This window comes from Spermophilus citellus (genome assembly GCF_964194105.1).
Source record: "Spermophilus citellus genome assembly, chromosome: 3".
NCBI lineage: Eukaryota > Metazoa > Chordata > Mammalia > Rodentia > Sciuridae > Spermophilus > Spermophilus citellus.
The window spans coordinates 128,855,429-128,872,709 of NC_138184.1; the positions used below are offsets into that span (position 1 = coordinate 128,855,429).

Here is a 17,281-nt window from a genome sequence, read left to right on the forward strand (position 1 = left end):
CACTGCTGATGCCTCCAGAGGCATTTGAGCTGCAAGGTTGAGAGATTAGGTGTGCATCCTGGGCTGAAGCTTCTGAGTGGACCAGGAGAAGCATATTGGCCTCAGCTGGACTCATGTGGGCCAAGCCAAAACTCCTTCGTGGTCCTCAGCACACACCGTAGTGATAGCAGCCAAGATGCCAGCTCTTTTCCTCTGGTTTTCAGACATGAAGATCGATCTCTGCTCATTATGACGTGAGTGTGGGAGACCCTGAGACACTGTCCTGGGAACTGAGCAGGTGGTAATGTCTTACTAGGCTGGAAATCACTGTGGTGACAAGGTGACGGAGTAGTCACCATGGTGATGGGGATGGAGGCCTTTGGCCATAAGTCCCAGTTTTCTGCATGGCAGCTCTAATGACAGAATGGTCACTATGGCAACCACGGCCCTCTCAGGAGCACAGAGGCCCTGCAGGAGAGTCCCTTACTCCACACCTGGCTAGAGCAGGAAGTACTGAGTGCTACTGAGCCCAGGGAAGCTGGTTGGAGTGTGAGGGACACAGTCACTTGTGGCCTCATTACTCAAAAGCCGTCCCCAAGCCACTGGAGGATACAGACCTTTTCTGCTGAGTCTGTCTAGTGGACAGCAAGCCCTCACAGCTCAGCATAGCCAGAGAGAAAGCCGACTAGCACTGAGGACGCTGCCTCAGAGACGCCATGGCCCTGCCTAGAGAACACCCGGCCTGATGAGGCCTTAGCAAGGAGTAGTCCAGAAGAGAACAATGAAAAGGAGGAAATTGTAATTGAACTTCAAACCCCAAAGCAACCTGAGGTAGACCATATTCTCCCAGAGGCCCAGGGCTGGCTGTGCTCAGTGCTGGGGAGAAGCCTGGGATATCTCTGCTTTGGAAGCCTGGTAGGAAAGGAGGCTGGGGCCCAGCTCCCCCGAGCTGGCTGCTGTGCAGATGCTGGATGACAGAGCCAGGATGGAGGCTGCCAAGAAGGAGAAGGTAATTCTGCCTTATGAAGAGTTTTAGAAATGTCTGGTTTTGAGTACCCAACACTCGGGTTCATATGGCACCTGCAATAGTTTGTACCTCGGAATCAGCTTTATATATAGGTTCTTTAAAGACGTGGCTGGGGTGCCCTGTGGGGCAGGAAGGCCCCTGCTTTCTAGACTGGCCCTGTGATCTGGGAGTCAGGCTGCCAGGAGGCCTGGAAAGCAGCCTCCACTGGGGAGAGGCTGGGAGGGAGTTCAGAGCCCCAGCTAGAGGGCTTGGGGGCTTGATTTTGACTCAGTAGACATCATAATAGGTCAAAGGCACCTCTTCCTCACAGGAAGCACCTACAGGATCCTGAGAGTTGAGGCTCCCTGTTGAGGAGTACAGAGAAGTTAGTTTTTCCAGCAACAAAGAGATCCAGGCATTCTCTGAACCAGCCCTAGGTTGAGCAGTAAGCAAGGATAAAGGTGGGACAGAGGGCATTTGCTGTGAAATGTTGGGGAGAACACACCCACATCTCTCATGCTAGATACTGATCAGAATGAGGAAAGACATGATCAGTGAGCAGGATTCAGTCACTTTGGGCATGTTTTCCTCTGGCTTCTCTCCTCCTCTATGTGAAATGACGTGGTCAGCATAAACACCCCGCTGGTCTGCTTCTAGCAAAGCTAATGATGTTAGGAGAAAAACAACCAGCCCAAGTCATAGGGCCTGCACAGTGAAGTCAGAGGAAGGTGCCCAACCAAGTTTAGAGAAGAGATTATGCCCAAAGGGGCTACCTCAGGCCATCTGGGGAGAAGGGAAACATGTTTTTTGGTTGATGCAAGCAGAGAAATTGCTAAAAGTGGTGAGAGCTGAGTGTATGGGCTGGAGATCTGGTGCTCTTCCCAAAATGGGGGAGAAACCATGGTGTGTGCATGTCTATGCTTTCATGCTTGTGTGTATACAATGCACTTCAAAGAGTTGCCCCCAAACCCCTTCATTCACAGAAGCTTATGGGGTGAGATATAACTCAGGCTGGTTGAGTATTGATTCTCAGAGTATGGGGCTGCCCATGCCCTTTCCATTTCTGCCCCACAGGGAGGGAGTGCTGGTCTTCACCAGGTCTGTGGACTTCAGGCCCCATGGGGCTCAAAAATAAACTTTAAAGGAGTAACAAAATGTCAGTCATCAAGATATTTTTTTAAAATATTTACTTTTTAGTTGTAGTTGGACACAATACCTTTATTTAATGTATTTATTTTTATGTGGTGCCAAGGATTGAACCCAGGGCCTCACAAGTGCTAGGCGAGTACTCTACCATTGAGCCACAACCCCAGCCCCATCAAGATATTTTATCACAATATTTTTTAAAATATTTTTTTAGTTGTAGATGGATACAATATCTTCATTTTATTTGTCTCTATGTGGTGCTGAGGCTTAACTCAGTGTCTCATGCATGCTTAGCAAGCACTCCACCACTGAGCCACAACCCCAGCCCTAACACAATATTTTTAAAAGATCAATATTAATTCAAAAAAATTATGATGAGCAAAATAGCAAATGCTAAATGAAAATAGAATGAGTATCACTAATTCTGGCACTATGCAGTAGGACCCAGGGTCAGATGAGGGCTGTGGAACTGCAATGCCCATTCCCCTCCCCTCTTCTATGGCTGGTCAAGGATTCACCCCCCCCCCCTTTTTTTTCTTTTTTGTTTTGTTTTTAAATTTTTTTTTAGATGTAGATGGACACAATATTTTTATTTATTTATTTTTACATGGTGCTGAGGATCAAACCCTGTGCTTCACACATGCAAGGCAAGTGCTCTACCACTGAGCTATAACCCCAGTCCCCCCTTTTTTTGAGGGTAGCCTGACTTATATTTAGGATTGTCTTAAGCATCTGTCTTCTCTGAGCTTCCCAGGTCCCCAAGGTCTACTTCTTTATCCTTGGGAAGTGCTGTCCCCTGCTCAAGCCCAGGTCTAAACTTGGAGCAGCAGGCAATATCTTTTTCACACTTTCAAAGTTGTTCCCTAGATTTCAACTGTGGTTGAATCTATGCAAGCTCCTAGAAGGAAATGGGGCGCTTAATCACTGAGCCACATCCTCAACCCTTTTTATTTTGAGATGGGGTATCCCTAAGTTTCTTAGGGCCTCTCTAAGTTGCTGAGGTGAGCTTTGAACTTGCAGTCCTCCTGCCTCAGCCTCCCAAGTTGCTGGGATTACAGGCGTGCCCCCTCAAATTTGGCCCATTTCCTTTTTTGATTGCATTAAAGGAGATCAATTTTGCTCTTTCTGTTTCTCTGACTGTGCACAGCCATCTTGCTTGAACTGACCTTCAGGGACTCGCCTGTGGTCATTCCTTTATGATCTGCAGAAGCAGCATGTCCAGTGGATTCCCCAGATGGCCCTCAGCTCCTAAGGGGCCAGCCTGATCCTACTAACATGCCCTTATTCCTTACAGCCCCTTCCCCACTAGCTATGGCTGCTGAGTACCCACCACTTCTGGTCCATTCGTATGGCATTTTCCTCCATTTCTTGATGGACCACCACTTCAGGTGACCTGAATGTTAGGCCTTGAGGACTTTTTGGTCTGTATTTTCCTCTCCCTTCACTGTGGTCCTTCTGCTGGTCCAGAAAAACAACTGGGTGACCCACATTTTCCACAGATCACCTGGTGGGGTGATGAGGAGTTCACAGCAAGTATGTTTGTTAGCATGGCACTTTTGAAGAAGGAAACTGAAGAGGTACTATTCAGGTATATTGATCAGCTGGGCAGCCATGCCAATACCATAGATGGGATGCTTTAGAAAAAGAAAGTTGATTTCTTTCTGCCTATCTCTCTCTCTGTGTCTCTCTACTTCTGTCTGTCTTCCTCTGTCTCATTTCTACTGCAAGAGCCTGATACAAACTTTGATCTTTTCAGGACCCAAGTCTAGCAGACTTGAGAATGTCATCTAAATAGAACACTTAACCTATTGGGAACAAGCAGGCAACAACACACCTGCATCCCTCTTCAGACACTGGTAGGCTACCATGTTCCTTCCTTCATACCTATTCCCAAGGCCTGGGCCTTGTCCACTAGAATGAAGATGAGTTTTTCTTAGATTCATCTTTAGCTTTTCTGTAGATTTAAAATTCCTACCACTCCTTCTCATAGAACTGCAAACAATGTCAACTCTGTTTGAAAGTCCAGAGTGGCTGAGGCCCGTCCATAGTAGGACTAGAGGCCAGCTTGGCTGCTACTTCTGCTTCATCTTCACTGGGCTCCAGGAGTGTCCCTGAGACTCAGAGGTGCACGTGTGTGCCTGTGGGGTACATGTTTATGGGATCCCATGACAGTGAAGCCTCAGGCACAGGTGAGAATTGGCCAGAGCCAATGTAGTAAGGAACTGTTAGTAGGTGCAGGGCCATTGGGAAATTTTCCAGTCTCTCCAAACCCATTGAATTCCCAATTCCTGTTTCTATCTCCATAGGCCACCAGGTATTCAAGCTCCTAGTTATCTGTAGCTCCTGCTACTGTTGCTACATCCCAGGCCTTGCTGATAGACCCCTCTGCACCCCAGACAAGGTCTGTGAACTCCCCATATGCATATGCACCTGAGTCTGTCCCTGGGGGAGGTAAGTGCTGGGCCTCAGTAGACAGACAAGCATTGGGGGTCCAGGGGCTGCCACTCAGCCTCTCTGGGCCCCTGGCAGGTCACTAATTGAAACAATGTTTTCCTCCATCAGCTGCTAAGGAAAGGAAGGAAACATTCCTGATAGAGTGGTTAACTGTGGGACAGAAGATAACCTGAGTTAGAGGGAGAGTTGAACATACTTGAGGTGTGGGCACTCAAGTGACCAAAGGCTACAGCTCTGTTGTTTGTGGTCCAGCAGGTGCCAATAGCCTTGACCCACTCCCTGGGGATTTCTCACAGCTCATCTCTGTGCACAACTACTCTAAGAAGTGAACATCTCCCCCGGTTCTGTGATGATGGAATGAAGGTTGACTAATGTCATGCTAAGATCACACGGAAAATACAGACTGGGACGGAGCCAGACCTCTCAATTTTGAAGCCATGTGCATGGCTCCATGGCCCCCACAACACACAGGTTCACTGCCACTGCTCTGGACCATCCCAACAGCTAGAGCCTTTTACTAAGCAGCAAGTCTGAGAGCTCTAAGGGCCTCTTGAAGTGCTGGGGCAGGGTAGAAGGATGCTTCCTGCCCTAATCCCATGACACTGAAAATTATCTGTTGGTGTCAGCAGGACTGGTTCCTTCTGGGGGATCCAGAGAAGAACCTATTTCCTGTCCTTTTCCAACTTCTAGAGGTTGATTGAATTCCTTGACTCATGGGCCCTTCCTCTATCTTCAAAGGCAGTATTGTATTCTTCTCATCTCTGATTCCATCATCACTGCTTCTCTGACCTTCCTACCTCCCTCTTCTATCTTATTTGCATCACCCAAATAATCAAGCATAATCTCTTGATTCTAGGTTCTTAATTAAACCACGTCTGACAGTAAGTCCCTTTTGTCACATAAAGTCACACATTAATGGGTACTTTAAGTCATCTATAGGTCACTTTTAACATCAACACAATATAAATGCTATGGAAATAGTTGTTACACTGTACTGTGTAGGGAATAATGAAAAGAGAACGTATATACATGTTTAGTACAAACACATTTCTCCTGAATATTTTTGTTACATGTTTGGTGGAATCCATGGACACAGAACCCATGGATACAGAGATCAACTGTGCACCACATATCCCAGCTCCCCCCAGGTGAGGTCTTCATGATCAACTGCTGCCTCATGCCAGGAACTATCAGCACTCCTCTCACCACCAGTAATCCTCATTGTCGTCAGCTGAAAAAAGTTCCACCTCCAGTGGCTGACACCTAGGGTCACTATGGTACTGACTGTTTTAGGTTCTAAAAGCAGAGCATAAGATGAGGATTCATACACCTATTGTATATGAGTCTCTCTGAAGCAGGGCCATCTTTTGTACTCCTACATCCATCAGTCATTGGGGGTCCCTAGGGAGAGGCTAGAGCTGCCAGATGTAGCACATAACATTTTCAAGATACCCAGTTAAATGAAAACTTCAGATATGCAACAAGTAACTTTTTAATATATATCTCAAATAATGCATGACATACTGTATTTTCTCTGCCAACCACAGAAGACCTAACCACCCACATATTTCTCTGTAAGGCAACTTTGTGGATCAGGGAGCAAGTTCCAGAAGAAGAGCCCAGCTATGACCTGTTAGCAGCCAGCCCTGAGCTTTGGTGAGGGGCCATGGACCAGCAGGTGCCACAGCATCTGCAATATTTGCAATGAACAATATCATTACATAGATACACAGATATATCTACTCTTGAGTTCTTTAAGGATCAAATAATTAGGTAGTTGATGTTTTAAAGGTTTTATATCGTGGAAATATTTGGTGCATTGTTGTATCTAGAGAGAACTTTAGTGGCATTTGGGAATTAGATGGGTTTATGGATAGGCATCATGCTTTTTCTCATTTAAAACCATTACTCCTGGGCTGAGGCTGTAGCTCAGTGGCAAAGCACTTGTCTAGCTTGCGTGAGGCATTGGGTTCGATCCTCAGCACCATATAAAAATAAACCAATAAAATAAAGGCATTCTGTCCATCTACAACTACAAAAAAACAAAACAAAACAAAACAAAAAACCATTACTCCTATAGAGTAATGCTGCTATCAGAAAATCAGCTGTCCTGTACATTTTCAAAATGGCTGTAAATGTCACAAGTGTGGTTCACCCACTCAGGAAACCCATGAGGGGCAGCATAGGCTGGGTTTAGTTGAACAGTCAATGCTAAACTAAGTCAGCAGGTAGAACAGATACTTCCTTTCAGTCCTTTCTGACACAGCTCACACCACTGCATCAAGTTACCTTGTGAACTTTAGCCTCTTGGAATTAAGCAAGGTGGTCCAGTTGGGTTGGGAAGATCAAGTCAAGTAAATCCTTGGTATGGAGGCAGTCAGACAGCAAGAGAGCCTCAAGCTGGGAGAAGGGAGATGGCTCAGGATGATCTTATGCACAGATCTTGGGGTTAAGGCTATAGATGAGGAGGGAAGCTTGTATTGTCTGTGCTCAGCTCCTCCCTGCATGATGTCAGTTTAGAGTGTTTTTAACAGAGAAAACAGAAAAGGCCACCAATCAGGCATTTTCCATGGAGACCTAGTTGTTAACCTTTTTTCAGCATAGCACAGGGCTTCTACCACCTTGCAGGAAGCTTCCCCTTGCAGGCTCCTGATTCACCTACTTTCCTGATCCCAACCCCACCCATCCACGGTCACTACTTTGTGTGCCCTCCTTGACCTGTTTAGAGCTCCTCTTCCTTACAGTCCAGGGAAGATTGGTTAACACCACTGTGTCAGTTAGGGCTATAGGCTGTACCGGATACCTGACTAAGCTGAGTTCATCAATAGGTTTTATTACCTTGTATGATCAATAGTCCAGAGGCAATGATTCTCATTCTGATATGGGACTCTGGGTTAGCTCTTCTAATTCTCTTGACTTTACTCTCATGGCTGCCAGATATTGCCATAAGCTCCAGAAACCAGGTCTAGCAGATGAATGCAGGTGGAATGAGGTGAGGCAGGCCCATCCCTGGTGCTGGGCATATTGACACCTGACCCTGAGCAGAATGGAAGTCCTGTGGGCAAGGAGGAAGTCAGCACTGGTTCATAGGAATATGAAAGTGTCTGCCTCACCCCCAGGAGCTCAAGAGGCCAGGAGCTGTCCCAGGGGCCTCTCCAACACAGAATACCAGGAAAGTGAGCCTGAGCCTGCCTGCAGGGTGTGGCTCTAGGTTTCACTGGCCTCTGGATAATAGAATCATTATTGGGTATTGAGAGCCCATGATGGACCCAGCCCTGGGACTCAGAACCTGCAGAAGACCCACAAGTTCTACTCTCAAGGGATCTGCCTCTTAGAAGATGGCAATGGCACTTAACCCTAAACAAATAAAATGGGAAGTGGTTTCCAATAGTGACAGTCTCTGTATTAGTCAGATTTTTGTTGCTGTGACAAAAATGCCTGACAAAAACTTAGAGAAGAAAAAGTTTATTTAGGGCTCACGGTTTCAGAGGTTCATTTCGTGGTTGGCCAACTTCAATGCTCTAGGTCTGAATGAGACAGAGTATCCTGGAAGAAGGGTATAGTAGAGAATAGCTATTCAGCTCAAGGCAACTGGGAAGCAGAGTCAGAGTGGGAGGAGCAAAGGACTAACTATATAATCCCAAGGTACTCCCACTACCTCCAGCCATATTCCACCTGCCTACATTTACCACACAGTAATCAGTTCAAATTATTAATCCACTGATTAGGTCACAGATCTCATAATCTAGTCATTTCACCTTCTGCATTAAAATGGGAGCTATTGGGGATCATCTTATATCCAAACCATAACAGTCTCCAAGTGACATTTGGGCTGAGAAAGGAAATTGGATTTTGACCAGATACCTTGCTTTCATGATATTTATTCTCCCACACTCAGGAGAAGTAGCCTGAGGTCCAGGACACTGGAATTCAGGAGTTCTGGCTCTCTTGGACAGAGAACAGAGTTTTCCCCTCTGGGAACCAGATCTTCTTGGCCCTATAACAAAATAAAATCTCATTTGAATAATAGGATTTCTCATCGAATCCTTTGGGATCAAGTGGCATCTTATCTGGTTTGTAGGAGTGGACACAGAAGTTTTCAAGGAATGAATTGCTCATCTGTAGTGGCTAATAGGAGTCCCACCAGCTCCCCAGAGCCTTGTCTTCTGCCTGAAGTACCATAGAGAGAGCTGGAGAATGGGTTCCTTAGTGCTCTGTCCCCAAAGGGAAAGATGTGGCTGCAGTCTCTCTAGGCAGCTGCTGGCATCTGAGTATTTTCAACTTCATCAAAAAAAAAAAAAAAAAAAAAAGCTTAAGGTATAATGTCCACACAATAATATCCACTTTTGCTGGGTGCAGTGGCACACACCTGTAATACTAGAGGCTTGGGAGGCTGAGCCAGGAATAACCCAAGTTCAAAGCTAGCCTCAGCAACTTAACAAGGCCCTAGGCAACTTAGTGAGACCCTGTCTCAAAATTGAAAATAAAAAGGAGTGGGGATGTGGCTCAGTGGTTAGGTGTCCCTGGGTTCAATCCCTGGTAGAAAAAAAATCTGTTTTTAAGCACACAGTTTGATGATCTTTGTCAAATGTATATGGTGATATAACAGTCATCACCACCAAGACAATATTTCTATGACCCCCAAATCCCCTCAGGCCCACCCCTTTGGAAACACTTGATCTGTTTGCTTTCCCTTTTATTTTTTGACCTTTCCCAGAATTCTCTATAAGTGGAATCATCATGTACAGAACTCCTGTGTGTGGCTTCTTTCCCTTGGCATGGGCTTTGCATAGATCAGGAGTATATTAGTCTTCTCCCTGCCTACTGCTGAGCAATGTGTGTCTACAGTTGGGTTGTTTTCAGGCTTTGGCTATCATGAAGGAGGCTTCTGTAAACATTCCAATACATATGTGAGTCTTCATTTTGGAAAGATAAATGTCTGGAATAGTATTGTATGGTAAATGTATATTTGACTGAAGAAGAAATTGCCAAACACCAGAAATGTTTAAAGATTCTAGTTGCTCCACACACATGTTCCCCAACTCTTGGTTTTTCCCATCTTTTAAATGGTAGCCATTCTGAACTGTGTGTAGTAGTACATAATTGTGGTTTTAATTTACATTTCTCTTTTTGACCAATGATGCTGTATATATTTTTGTATCTATGGTGAGCATTCTTTGGTGAGTTTGTTTATTTGTTAATTGGTTTCTTGTCATTTTATTGAATTTTTTGTTCTGTATAAGGCATTTTGTCATGTATGTACTTGCTAATGGGTGTGTGGCTCTACATAGATCCTGATGAGCACCCTGGGCCTGAGTCTATGTTCATTACTATGAATTCTGTCCACACTCTCTACTTCCATGATCTATGCCCCAGAATCCTTCATCCATCACCACTCCCTCTGCTATGATGGTTCAGCTTATCTGTCCCTCCTCTAACTCTCAGAATCAGGATAACTCAGTGTTTCAGAGTGGGCCTTAGAAACAGGGTTCAGGGTTTAAACTTCATATTAGTGAAGCTGAGAAGAGTAACTAAATTATTTTATCTCTCTGCAACATAAGGACCTCACTGAGGAAAATAAAGATACTTCATAAAGAAGTCTTGAGGATCAAATAAATTAGTCCACATAAAAAGTTTAAGACAGTGTCTGGCACAGAGTACAGATTCTCCTTGACAGGGGTTACATCCTAGTAAACCCATCATAGGTGGAAAATGCATTTACCATACCTATTCTACCCATCATAATTGAGCAACACAGCACACTATAGTCTCAGTTGTTCCTCATCATGATCATGCATTGGAAGCTGTGGTGGTACCTGCAACTGCCCAGCATTATGACAAAGGATTGTACCACTCACCCAGGGAAAAGATGAAAAATAAAAATTTGAAGTACAATTTCTATTGGATGTGTATCACTTTTATACCACCATAAAGTTGAAAAGTCAAAAGTCCAGCTGTTGTAAGTCAAGGAACATTCTGAATACATGCATATTAAAATCATTATTCTCCCAGCCCCCTCTGTCAGTGTCCTGACTCCACATCCCTCACACATATTCCCTGACAGCCAACAGAGCCTGTCTGTCATCCCTTATTTATTTATTTTGGTACTGGTGATTGAACTCAGAGGCACTCAACCTCTGAGCCTCATCTCCAGCTCTACTTTGTATTTTAATTTAGAGACAAGGTCTCACTGAGTTGCTTAGCACCTCACTTTTGCTGAGGTTGGCTTTGAACTCGTGATCCTCCTGCCTCAGTCTCCCAAGATGCTGGGTGTCATCCCCTTATTTAGTAATCCAGCCAAAACAGGCACATATTTTTTAAAAAACTAGCTGATTTGGTGTTCTTGTAAGGAGAAAGTTCTTCTACACTTAATAATATTTTTCTGTTGTTATCCACATATTCAGGTTTTTTCTGTCTTCCTAAGTCAATTTTGAAAATTTATGTTATCTGAAAATCTTCCTTTTCCTCTATATTTTTAAAATGCATTGGTGTCTGGGCTGGGGGTGTGGCTCAAGCGGTGGCGCGCTCGCCTGGCATGCAAGCGGCCCGGATTCGATCCTCAGCACCAAGTGCAAAGGGGGATGTTGTGTCCGCCGAGAACTGAAAAAAAAAAAAAATAAATGAATGAATATTGGGATTCTCTCTCTCTCTCCCTCTCTGTCTCTCTCACTCTCTCTTTAAAAAAATAAATAAATAAATAAAATGCATTGATGTCTTAGATATAACTCATATATTTTTCAGCCTTCCTTATATCTATAATTAAGTCCCTTCCTCATTCCTGAAGTTGTTTATTTGTGTATTTTCTGTTATCCTTGATCAGTTACCAAGTGATTATCTATTTTATTGGTTTTTTTAAAGAACTGGGTTTGAGATTTCTTTTTTTTTTTTTTTTTTTTTGCTTTTTTTTTTTTTGAGATTTCTTAATCAATTTTACTGTTTGTTTTTTTTGTGTGTGTGGGCAGGGGTAACTGGGGGTTGAACTCAGGGGCACTTGACCACTGAGCCACATCCCCAGCCCTATTTTGTATTTTATTTAGAGACAGGGTCTCAATGAGTTGCTTAGTGCCTGGCCATTGCTGAGACTGGCTTTGAACTCTCCATCCTCCTGTCTCCGCCTCTTGAGTCCCTGGGATCACAGACATGCGCCACTGTGCCCAGCTACTGTTGTTTTGTTAGTATATTTTCTATATAAATACAAATAGTTTCTACTTTTATCATTACTGATTCCTTTATTCTGATTTTTGTTTTATTTATTTTATCTTCTTTATGTTCAAGCTTTCAGCATCTTGAGAGAATCCTTTGCTCATTGATTTCCCATTTAGTTTCTAGCAAGTGCATATGAGGATGAAAATGTTACTTAAGCATTGCTATGTCTATTATACATATGTTTTCTATTCAGTACACTCATGGTCATTCACTTATAAAGGGTCTATAATCCAATGCTGTGTCCCTCTTTGGCCCAAATGCTACTTACAGAAGTACTTTTCCCTTTCCAAGTGCACAAAATTTTGGGTTGCCCTTTTGTTCATTGCTAATCCTTAGTCAAGCCTCATGTGCCAAGTCTGAGCCACCTGAAACATTGGTATCTCTCCAGCCACTTTGACACTGTCTTTAGGGACCTCCATCTGAAATGTGCTTCTCACTCATGTACTACAGCCTATAGGAAATTTTCTGAAAAAAGCAAAAATCTCCAGAAAAATATATTAATCTCTTTTATGTTTCCTAAAAGTCCCTGTAGCTTTGCCAATTTCAGTTTTTATTAAGTCTTTTGTCTCTTCTGCTAGATGGTAAGCTAAACCCTAGTCACTGTGCTCACTTTGACAGTGTTATGGGTTAACTATTAGGTGTCCCACAAAAGCTTCTATGTGAGACAATGCAAGAAAACGTAGATGTGAAATGATTGGGTTATGAGACTCTTAACCTAATCAATGCATTAATCCCCTGATAGGGATTAACTAGGTGATAACTATAGGCAGGCAGGGTGTGGCTAGAGGAGGTGGGTCATTGTGGGTGTGGGTTTGGGATATGTATTTTGTCTCTGAAGAGTGGAGTATTCTCTCTCTCTCTCTCTCTCTCTCTCTCTCTCTCTCTCTCTCTCTCTCTCTCCCTCCCTCCCTCCCTCCCTCCCTCCTGGTGTGATGTCCTGAGCTACCACACACTCTTCTGTTGTGATGTGCTGCCTCACCTGGAGCCATGAGGAATGGAACCAACTTTCTAAGGACTGAGACCTCTGAAACCATGAACCTTGAAATAAACTTTTCCTCCTCTAATTGTTCTTGTCAGGTATTTTGGTCACAACATTGAAAAAGCTGACTGAAGCAAACAACAAGTATTCTAACATTGGAATGAGAGAGATTAGCATAGCTCCTGTGCAAGAATGACATGCAAACTCATGAAGAGTTCCATATTTTTCTGAACATACCTTCCTTAAGAACTTCGAAAAACAAAAAGAAAGAAAAGAAAAACTAGTCACTTTCATAAACGCAGACTGAGCATGAACTAGGTACTCAATAATGTTGAAGGAATGAGTCATCTTGTATTCCCTTCCAACTCGTTTTTGTTCACTAATGCATTCATTCTGAGTTTATAAGGGCACACTTTGTTGCTATAACAAATACACTGAAACCAATACCACATAGAATTGTATTTCCCACAACAATCAAATGTAGGTCTTCATCAGCTGGGAGATTCTCCCCTATAGAGTCATTTAGGAATCCAGTCTCCTTCCATTCCATTTTAATGGCTCCACTCATCCCCTAAAGTTGAGTCATTATCTGCATCTAGTCAGGAAAAAAGTGTGAAAGAGTTACTCTCTTCTTTAGTGCCTGAACCCCCAAATGGTATATATCATTTCCACTCATATTCAATGGTGTTTTAGTTAGCTTTGCATTGCTATGACCAAAAGACTTGACAAGAACAATTTAGAAAAGGAAAATTTTATTTTGGCTCATGGTTTCAGAGGTTCAGTTCATACTTGGCTGATTCCATTGCTTTGGGCCCAAGATGAAGCAGAAAACATGATAGAAGTGAGTGGCAGAGGAAGATAGGTCAGGACACGACAGCTAGTAAGCAGAGAGCTCTGTTCATCAGGGACAAAATGCCCCAGTGACCTACTTCTTTCCTCCAGTCATGCCCTTCCTGCCTACAATTACCACCCATTAATTCATTCAAATTATTAATCTAGCAAATGGATTAATCCACTGATTGTGTTGCAGCTCTCATAATTTAACAATATCTCCTCTGAACACTCCTGCATTGTTTTACACATGAATTCTCAGGGATTACCTTAGATACAAACCATAACATTCTGTTCCTGGCCCCCAAAATCTCATGCCCACCTCACAGTGCAAAATATATTTAATTCATTTCCAAGCACCCCCACAATCTTAACAGTTTCAGCATTTCCCAAAAGTCCAAATCCAAAATCTCATCTGAGACTCGAGGCAAACTCTTAGCTATGAGCACCTGTAAAGATCAAAAGCAAGTTACATATACTCAATATATGATGGTAGAGTAAATATTTCCATTCAAAAAGGTAGATATAGGGGTATAGAAAGACAGGATAGTACCAAAGCAAGAGAGAAATCCAGTTGAGCAAATAAGTCCTGTAGTTCCACATCTAACATCTGGGGCTCATGACGTCCTGAGCCCACATGGACTCTCCCTTGGATTGTTTCTGCTTGATTGCTGCAGATTTCCTCAGTAGACATTCCATGTTTCAGGAAATCCTTGGCACCTTCAGTTTTCTTTACATATCTTCACATATTGCCCTCTCAGGGGCTGCCTATAGGGATTCTGACCCTGCTACGCTCTGCCTGCCCTCCCAGACTTTCCTTCAAAATCTCAGCGGAAGCCAGATGTGGTGGCTCACACCTATAATCTTGGCGACTCAAAGGGCTGAGGCAGGAAGATCACAAGTCAAAGCCAACCTCAACAACTTGGCAAAGCCCTAAGCAACTTAGCAAAAACCTGTCTCAAAAAAAAAAAAATAAGGTCTGGGGATGTGGCTCAGTGGTTAAGTGACCCGAGGTTCAATCTGCAGTACAAAAACACAAAACAAACCTCAGTGGAAGTCTCCATAATCCCTTGACTCCATCCAGTGTCCTGCATTCCTGTAAAACAGCCCCATGCGGATGATGCCAAAGTGTGTTGCCATCTTGGGCAGTAGCCAGGCCTCCTGGAACCATGGTTTCGGGGCTTCTGAGTGCCTTAGTAGCCAAGCATGATCAAACAACTTCCTAGGCCACTCTGTGCAAGCAGGCTGCCCCCCATGGTCTTTTCTCAAAGGAATTTTTACATCTACACCCTTGAATATACAATATGTATGTCCTTGCCAAGACCAGAGACACCCTCAAGCCATCTTTCCCATTGTCTCTCCTATTTACAAATCACTTAGCAACTCTTTAGTGCCTGTAAAATTTTAAACAACCATAACTTTCTTGGCCCCAGCTTTATACTCACTAACTTTTGTTGTTATTTGCTTTACACTCACTTTTCTGGTCAAATTGCAAGTTTTTCAAATCTTTTCACTATGCTTTCTGCTCCTCTCAATAAACTTGGCTAAAAGCCACTAGCAATGTACATGTACTGCCTGAATGTTGTGCTGCCTTGAAATTTCTTCCACCAGATTAAATAATCCATCACTTTAAGTTCAGCCTCACAGAAAGTCTCAGATCATGGGCAAAATGTAGACAATTTTGCCAGAATGTAATATGAGTGTCCTCTGGTCCAAGTTTCAATAGAGCTTTTCTGTTCCTCTAAAACCATCATGAGCCTAATCCTTACTGTTCATATTCCTATCAGCATTCTGGTCTTCTCAGTTCCCACCAAAATTGCCCATTAAGGTCTGCTTACTATATTCTAAGTTTTCACCAGTCTGCATCTCCAAACTTTTCCAAATTCCTCCCACAAATGAGTTCCAAATGCTTCCAACCCACATGGTTTATTTAGTCACAGCAGTGACCCCACTTCTGGTACCAATTTCTGTGTTAATTCTGGAAGAGTGTAGGAGCTGGACTCTGATGTCCTCAGGCACTCACAGCAGCAATCAAAGCACCTTCTCAAGAAGAATCAAGTTTGTATCTACATCAGATTCTTCATTCTTCCACATGCCAATCATTCCTAAAACACCCTCACTGACAAACCCAGAAACCTTTTAATCTTAAGCATTTCTTAATCCAGTCAAGTTGACAATACAGATAAACTATCATGAATAGATCCATCTCACTTCAAGGGAGGAAGAAAAACACAGAAGCTTGCCATCCAGGTGCTCAGCATTGCAATCACAGTGGGGAAAAAATGTCACGGATCTGGGTCCACAGCTAGCAACCTCTTCCACAGTCCACTCCACCATGTGCCTCAATCCACATACCCATGTTCCGGGTTTCTGTTCTCACGACTAAAAGGCTCAGGGGTCACTCTAGTTAAACTGAGCTAACTGGGCTGCACGAAATAACCACACAAGAGACACAAATACCTTTTTCTTTGGGGTCGCTGTGACAGCTCCTCTGACCTTAAGGGTCTGCAGAAAGAGAGAGAGCGAGAGCACGCGCTGACCCCTTTTATCGAGGAGAAGCTATTCAAATGAGGCAAGGAGTCAGGTTTCAGGGGGCTGAGTCTGTCTTCATGATGTCCACTGTCAGCAGGTTGACTGACACCTGGGTAGGCCACACCCAAGGGCACAGTAAGAGAAGGGGACACACACAAGGCACTTCCATGGAAGATTCTATCCTAAACAGGGCAAGGGGTTATATTACAAAGGAACAGGTGAGCATAGCTTCACCCATGGGGCTGTAGCAAGACACACCCATTTCTGTGACTGAGCGCCTCAGCACCCAGCTGGGGAGTGTAACTCAGTCACCCATAAGGTTGGCCTCCCACACCCATGTATTTCCTTCTTACACACAGAATACACAACCCCTTATGCAGTCTCTGCATCCAAGACAAAGTCTAAGATGGGGGGCAAGAAGAAGTTCTCAAATAATGCTATTTTGTGAATTAAAAATGAGTCACCCAACCACCATGGAAAAGAGAATTATGGGCAGGGTGTCTAGCTTTCCATAATCAACTTATAAAGAGAACTTATAAAGAGAAACTTATAAAGAGAAAAGGTTTATTTTGACTCATGGTTTTATGTTTTAGTTTATGATCAATTAGCCCCATTTCTTTGGGCCTGCAGCAGCACATCATAATAAAAATACACAGAGTTAAGCAAAATTGCTCATTTCATGGATGGAATGCAAAAGAGAGAGGAAGAGGAAGAGACTGGGTTCATAAAATCCCCTTTAAAGATATACCTTCAATGACCTAAAGGCTTCCCTCCAGACCATGCTTTCTAAAGATGCAGCACCTCCCAATAGCACCACCCTGGGAAATAAAACTTTACCATGAGAACTTTGGTGCTTACTTAAGGTTCAAATTATAACAGTATCTTCTTTTAAAAAACCCATTTGGCTTTGTATGGTGGCACATGGGAGGCAGAGGCAGGAGGATCACAAGTTTGAGGCCAATCTCAGCAGCTTAGCAAGATCCTTAATAATTTACAACCTTTCTCAAATTATAAAAAGGACGACGGATGTATCCAGCACTCCACCCCCCCCCAAAAAAAATCTTCCATTTAATAAGAGAAAGGATGGGAAACAAAATGCTTCCATAGCAATGATAAAAATATCACTTAACAGGCAGGAGAACCCCCCC

At 43.6% G+C, this 17,281-nt stretch overlaps 1 protein-coding gene across 2 annotated transcripts in view; it reads left to right on the forward strand.

Annotated features, from left to right (window-relative positions):
- Positions 1-943: 943 nt before the first annotated feature.
- The window catches only part of GCK (glucokinase), a gene marked incomplete at both ends in the record, with an annotated part of 52,516 nt that continues 36,178 nt past the window's right edge, over positions 944-17,281 (forward strand). For both annotated transcript variants that reach the window (XM_081286460.1, XM_081286461.1), the window contains one exon: positions 944-988. In XM_081286460.1, the coding sequence (XP_081142586.1) occupies positions 944-988 (45 nt within the window). The remainder of the gene's footprint in view (positions 989-17,281) is intronic.